Raw genomic sequence first — 7,372 nt, 5'->3', positions numbered from 1 at the left:
TCATCAGATAACATCATACATACACTGAGTGCACAAAACAATCCGAATACCTTCCTAATATTGAGTTGCACCCCCGTTTACTCTCAGAAAAGCCTCAATTCGTCGAGGCATGGACTCTACAAGGTGTCGAAAGCGTTCCACAGGGATGCTGGCCCATGTTGACTCCAATGCTTCCCACAGTTGTGTGAAGTTGGCTGGATGTCCTTTGGGTGACCATTCTTGATACACACAGCAGTGTTGCGGTTCTTGACACACTCAAACCGGTGCGCCTTGCACCTACTACCATACCCTGTTCAAAGGCATTTAAATATTTGGTCTTGCCCATTCACCCTCGGAATGGCACACATACACTATCCATATCTCAATTGTCTGTCAGTCTATATCATTGAAAGAGTTTTGTACACTCAGTGTACATCATACAGGTATCATACATAAGTCAGCATTCATGGAATGCTCCTTACATTAGCATTATATCGGCCCTCTGGGCAAAAGTGTCAGCTGAGTATCGGTATTTGTTCTACTCCATGCAAAGTTTCCCTCTCCATGAAACTTACCTACATTTTTGATATAATGGTCCCTCTCTGTTTTCTCTCCCCCCCCCATCAGGTTCAGTTGACGTGTTATGTGGGGGCAGGAGAGGGACGTGACACAGAGTCTCTGATTGGTGGAGAGCCAGACAAGCAGTACGGGGGCTGTGACACGAGACTGTCTGAGGATGACTGGTGGGTGCACTGCAAAACAGGGGAACCATACATGAGTCCTATACTACTGATAAATATAGTAGGGTGCAGCTCAATAGTCTTAAGTAGCTCCCTCTCCTGGTCTCATCTCTCCTTTACCTGCTTTGATGTGAAAAGATAGGATACGGGTGTATCTTAATCATCTTAAGTAGTTTCCTTACCTTGCCTCCTGTTCTTTGTCTGCTGTGATGTGAAGAGACAGGATAGGACAGGGGAAAGTAGTTTGGCTTCTTCTGACCTCTGCTGGTTGATTAAACACATCACAGGGTAGTGTATACCGAACAAAAATATAAAGCATCATGGAACAATTTCAATGGTTTTACTGAGTTTCATTAGGCCCTAATCTATGGATTTCACATGACTGGGCAGAGGCGCAGCCAATCAGACTGAGTTTTCCCCCACAAAATGGCTTTATTACAGACAGAAATACTCCTCTGTTTCATCAGCTGTCTGGGAGGCTGGTCTCAGACGCTCCTTCAAATCTTGAGATGTCTGTGGCATTGTGTTATGTGACAAAACTGCACATTTTAGAGTGGCCCTTTATTGTCCCCATCACAAGGTGCATCTGTGTAATGATCATGCTGTTTAATCAACTTCTTGATATCCCACACCTGTCAAGTGGATGGATTATTTTGGCAAAGGAGAAATGCTCACTAATAGGGATGTAACTAATTTGTGCACAAAATCTGGGATCTTTTATTTCAGCTCATAAAACCTGGGACCGACACTTTACATGTTGCGTTTATATTTTTGTTCAATATGTCGTGTCTTTGGCATCATTAAAATGAAGACTGTTATTTTATCAAATCAATTCTAGGAAGTAGTAACTAAGAAGTCGGGGCACCAAGGAAAATATTCAGATTACAAAGTTATCATTTTCCTAATAGAACATTTCAGGTTTTTTAATATCTGATCAATTGGTCTTCTAATTAATTAATTATTCTTTACCTCACGTTAGTCTCCATCCAAACGTCATAAATTGTTGGTAATCTGCACAAACCCAGTCTTCACTATGAATCATCCATACATCAATTGTCTCAATCATGTATTTATTAACTAACCAAATAATCACAGAAATGCATTAACAAACAACAAAGTAGATATGGTTACAAGGAAATGATATGGGATGTGCCCTAGTGGGCTAAGCCGGTATTATGGCTTGGTGGACAAAGAAACGTGGGAATTACGCAAATGAGTCACTACACACTTGATAATTATATTAATTGAAATGCTAATCCTTTGCACATGAACGCTCACTCATTCTACTCAAGCCTTAGCTCCCTCTGTGATCGAGGTACTGGTCTGCTGGGAAATTCCCACGGTGGGGGTTATATCCAGAACCGTAGGAGAGTTGCTGTCCCATGACTCCAGATCAATGTCTGTGCTCATGGGGCGGGCCTTAGTTAAACTCCAAAGGGAATTGGAGTTTCCTTCATTAAACAGTTTAAAATCACATTACATAATTTCCTCATTTAAAATGTTTAGATGCAAGCCTCACAACTGAGACTCTTGTATAAACAGAGTTATGGTAATGTGACTGTATTGTCTCTCATGAGATTCACAAACATTAAACGAAATGGACCGGTCGTAGCTGGATTCTCCCCCGACCATGTACACATTTTCCAAAACATGGACATTGTTTAGTTCTCAAGTTCTGTGATGTAGAAGAGGTTCCTTTGTTCTCCTGTGAAACTCACTCTCTCTATATTGCATGGCCATGAGGAGAGAGACTCCTCTAGGAATTTATGACCTGCGATAACAGAGCCTGGGTGTAGGGGGAAGAGAGAGGTGCTGAGAGAGAGAGAGAGAGAGAGAGAGAGAGAGAGAGAGAGAGAGAGAGAGAGAGAGAGAGAGAGAGAGAGAGAGAGAGAGAGAGAGAGAGAGAGAGAGAGAGAGAGGGATGGATGGTGCTCGCTGTACCCAAAGAGGGCCATGTCATGACAAGTATATAAACAGGCACATCTCCATGGTTTGGTATACCCAGATTAATTAATGCAGTACCGGTTTCCAAGTACCCAAATACTTTGAAATCACTTTTACTTGTCTATGTATGTCACCTTTTTATTAAACATTTTTACAGACTAAGTTCAGATATTTTGCCCACAAACCTGTATCTGTTGAGTTTTTGGAGTTGAATGATGTTGTGATCTCTTTTGAATTTCCCACATCCTCAGTCGGCAGACAACAGAGGACCAGATCTCACCTGTCATCACACCAGTTGAGCCTAACAGTACGTCTCCACTAGAAGAGACAGAGGACCAGATCTCGCCTGTCATCACACCAGATGAGCCTGACAGTACATATCGACTAGAAGAGACAGAGGACCAGATCTCGCCTGTCATCACACCTGATGAGCCTGACAGTACGTCTCCACTAGAAGAGACAGAGGACCAGATCTCGCCTGTCTTCACACCAGATGAGCCTGACAGTACGTCTCCACTAGAAGAAAATGAGGACCCATTACCCTTTCCTGATGTAAGTCAAGGCTTATCTGGTACTTTCCATTATGCATGCAAGCATTTACAGGCAATACAATACTTGATTTTGCTTGTTCCTTTGTGTGTGCATACAGATCTCCGCCCCTCTATTGGACACCAGTGTTCTGCGTGCGAGGGCAGAGCTGAGGAAGAGTCGACGAACCCGCCCCACTCGAGCTTTCCGTCAGAGCTCTACCACAATAATGCTTGAGGAAGACCCGGTCCACGACTGGAGGTTCTATGACTCCTCAGGTTAGTAGACAATTCCAAATCAACCCGTAGAACTGATCTTCCCCATGCACTGTAGACCTGAAGGGATCGTATAGTTCTAGGGAAAATGGTAATAGCTACACCTTGCTCTCTAATAGCCTAGGTGGAAGTCCCAATATATATTTCTTACACCAATCTCATATTTCAGATACACACAAGTGGCTAGAAGGTAGGGGTTAAGGATTATTACAACCATCCCTCATGTAAGGTCATTCACACAAGGCCAACCATCTGTTTTGCCCCTTTTGCAGATAAGCTAGACTCTCTGATACGGGGGGATTGTGCGTCTGGTGAGGAGCAGCCTAGAGGGAGGGAGGTTTGTTCACAACCTTCCCAGCCCCAGAGAATAGCCCTCTTCTCTGGAATGGACCCATCTGCCCTCAAGGTACATGCTCTCAGCACCCCTATTTTACAACCTGAAACACTGTGTGCTTACATTTACATTTACATTTAAGTCATTTAGCAGACGCTCTTATCCAGAGCCACTTACAAATTGGTGCATTCACCTTATGACATCCAGTGGAACAGTCACTTTACAATAGTGCATCTAAATCTTAAAGGGGGGGGGGGGGTGAGAAGGATTACTTTATCCTATCCTAGGTATTCCTTAAAGAGGTGGGGTTTCAGGTGCTTCCCAAATGCCACCCTTTTCCCTGTGTAGGGCCCACAGGGCTTTGGTATAAAAAGTAGTGCACTATATAGGGAAGGGATATTCAAATCCTACACTGGAGGTCTGAAATACTGCTGGTTTTCTGTTCTACCTTATAATGAATTACACCCACCTGGTGTCCCATGTCTAAATCAGTCCCTGATTAGAAGGGAAGAATAAAAAAAGAATGGAACTGGCTTCGAGGTAAAGATTAGAATTTGAGGGATATAGGGAATAGGGTGCAATTTGGGACGTAACCTAAGGCTGAAATATGACTTGTTCATATCTTAAATGTATCACTGTCTCTCCTAGGCCCAACTGAAGAAGCGAGGAGGTGGTGGTGGAGGAGGAGGTGGTGGAGCCGGTGGAGGTGAAGGAGTAAACACAGACCGTCAGACAGACAGACTTTCCCCTTCCCCCTCTCAGCTCTCCCGCTCTCCAAGACGTTCCTCCTTCCTCCCCGGGATGTCACGAGTGCTTCCCCCTGTAGGGAACAAAGGTGCAGGGTAAGTTTGCTCCCAACATGCTGCTCTTATCTTACTAGCATAAAACCACAAGTGATTTTGTAGTTTTAAAATGTTATTCAACATGAAGCAACAAAATGTGAATAAGAAAAAAAGAACAATAAGATATAGCAACAAGCAATGCAGATGACATAGCTAGCTGGCGACATTAGTTCGCTATTAGCTACAATAGTTAGGCAAACTGTTTGATCTTTGTTTGTGTGGCCCTCAGGGGGGACAAGTCTCCTTCATGGCTGCGGGAACTCAAGTCTAAGAAGCGCTCGAGTCAATACAACAGTGAGGCCTAACTGGGCAGAGCAGGGTGAGGGGATGGATCCAATTTTACACCAAATATTACAAATCAAAGTCCATATCTGATCACATTCCCCTTCTATCCACACCTTAAAGTGATAGTTAACTCTAAAGAAAGCTTAACGTTTGTTAAAGTGATGCTCCAGAACTTTTGTGTAATTTCAGTCATTAGTTTTGAAAGTGCTGCTCACTTTGGTGTACCATGTCACCCAGTTGTGTACTACATCATCTATGTTGTATGATATGTTGTCCTGCTAAAAAAACTTTGCAATATGTATGATATGTTAAGAATCCAATTCGTAAAATATGTTGCAAATTTGTTGTGCTTAAGATCGCAGACTACATCTTTAAGTTTGCAGATTGACAATGTCAGACACACTTTGATTTTGGAGAGAAATATCACATTAAAATATGCCCCCTATCTGTGTCATGTAAATAATATTGTATTTATGTTTACCTCTAGGAGATACCATTGACAAGGAGATCATTCAACTGCTACTGCAGTTGTTGCCGACCTACACAGCTGTGGGCTGGACTCCAATCATGTACCTTTTCAAAAACACACTTTTTTAAATGAATGAACTATGCAAGACAATGGAGATGCATTGGATACTTCCCTGCGTTGTGACCACCTTTTTCCACGTTCCTATTTCACAAAGGAACTATGAGCATGTAGATACTTTATTTGCAACACACACACACACACACACACACACACACACACACACACACACACACACACACACACACACACACACACACACACACACACACACACACACACACACACACACACACACACACACACACACACACACACACACACACACACACACACACACACACACACACACACACACACACACACACACGATTTGAGGAGTGGACTCAAAATGCCCTTTTCTGTTAATTTGCAACATTTGCCTCTTATCCCAGGCCACTGTATTTTCTAGACTGTATCTCTTCATCCATCCATACTTGCATTCCAGATTCACTTGACATAATTACCATGTGTGTTTAGGTCATGCACTCAAATATCCACAATACCACGATGTTCACAAACTACTTGAATTGTACATGTTTTGCCACCTAGCCATGAACTCTCTTTCTTTCTCGACGAATCTCTTGTTTTGAACTAACCCATCTGTTTCTCTGCTCTTATGTTATGTACTCACTCGCTGCTCGGATGAGCTGCTCTTGATAAAAGTATCTGCTAGATAAATTGAAATGATCTCTACTCTATCCAAACAGGAATTATAATTGTTTTGGTTCCGTTCCACTGTTCTGACCAGCAAAATAAAGTTCTGAACCGGTTCAAACCCCCAAAAAGTACCAGTTAATATGATTATTTTCTGTTCTTTTTTAAACCTACTGTATGAAATTGTCTTTTTTTTTTTTACATTTAGCTCGACATTAAATTACTTCACCAATCTGTGCGTACAGAGCAGCTTGCTATGGAGCTGGCAAGCTATAGTTGTTTACATGTGTGATGGAAAGAGTGTAGGACAGAGAGATGCGACTGAAATTTTGCAGGTGGGGAGATAACAAGAGGGTGGAGGAGGCTTGTCTTGAACCACTGGGCATCTTGTTATGACATACATTATCTGAATTAAGCCCACAGAATTATACCTACGGAGTAGCGGCTTCTATGGAGGAACTTTGAATATCTTTGAACTTCAAAACTTAAATACGGCCTCTGCAGAAGTCAGGGCATTCATACCTCTTGCGCTTCGCAGAACAGTGCAGAGCTGTTGTGAAGGAAGCAGTGAGTTTGTGTTTATGCATGTTTATGTGTATACAGGACCTCACGCCCCCACCTACCGTCAACCAATCATGTTAATGCGGAGCTATACAGAGCCCTCCACATTGTTACAAAATTTGGGAGGTGCACAGTGATGTGGTACAGAGCTTGATTTGGCCTCTGCATGTCTCCGGAAGCTCTGCATTGCGTCACACCCTCCATACGAGCCTCCAACCACATTTTTGGATCAAGCATAAATTGTCTTTTAGTAGGCTACATGCTTCAGTGGGAGGTAGCGTACACACGCTGGCAGGCAGACACTGGAAGAAGTTTCTGAGTGACAGAGGTAGGGCTTTGAAAAGGCACTTTACTGCATTTTTCTGTGGGACTGCTAAAAAAATGTAAAATAACGTTATTAACAATATTCCCATGCTTTGAAAATAACAGTTCAGCTTACTTTTATTTACTCCAAGAATAGATGGGACTCATGAAAATGTATTTTATTTGGCATTAATCAAGTAAAAACATATATTTTTCTTATTGTGACAAGCCATCAATGAGATTCAAACCTATAATCTTCTGTTAGTCCACTGCGCCACCAGGATGGAGCTAGCATTACATGTTTTTTACACATACAAAGCTGTTCATTTTAGTCTATTCAAACAGACCCCATTTCAATG

General features: G+C 42.4%; 1 protein-coding gene across 2 annotated transcripts in view; it reads left to right on the top strand.

Annotated features, from left to right (window-relative positions):
* Positions 1 to 6,283, top strand: part of LOC124030416 (uncharacterized protein KIAA1671-like) — an 18,952-nt gene extending 12,669 nt beyond the window's left edge. For both annotated transcript variants that reach the window (XM_046341769.1, XM_046341775.1), the window contains exons 2-8: positions 607 to 722; positions 2,915 to 3,215; positions 3,313 to 3,469; positions 3,739 to 3,872; positions 4,449 to 4,642; positions 4,872 to 4,961; positions 5,415 to 6,283. In XM_046341769.1, coding sequence (XP_046197725.1) covers positions 607 to 722; positions 2,915 to 3,215; positions 3,313 to 3,469; positions 3,739 to 3,872; positions 4,449 to 4,642; positions 4,872 to 4,947 — 978 coding nt within the window. In that variant the 3' untranslated portion in view covers positions 4,948 to 4,961; positions 5,415 to 6,283. The remainder of the gene's footprint in view (positions 1 to 606; positions 723 to 2,914; positions 3,216 to 3,312; positions 3,470 to 3,738; positions 3,873 to 4,448; positions 4,643 to 4,871; positions 4,962 to 5,414) is intronic.
* Positions 6,284 to 7,372: the final 1,089 nt, after the last annotated feature.

Source organism: Oncorhynchus gorbuscha, linkage group LG03 (assembly GCF_021184085.1).
Source record: "Oncorhynchus gorbuscha isolate QuinsamMale2020 ecotype Even-year linkage group LG03, OgorEven_v1.0, whole genome shotgun sequence".
NCBI lineage: Eukaryota > Metazoa > Chordata > Actinopteri > Salmoniformes > Salmonidae > Oncorhynchus > Oncorhynchus gorbuscha.
Note: the sequence above shows the minus strand (reverse complement) of the source record. Positions and strands in the feature narration are given on the sequence as shown.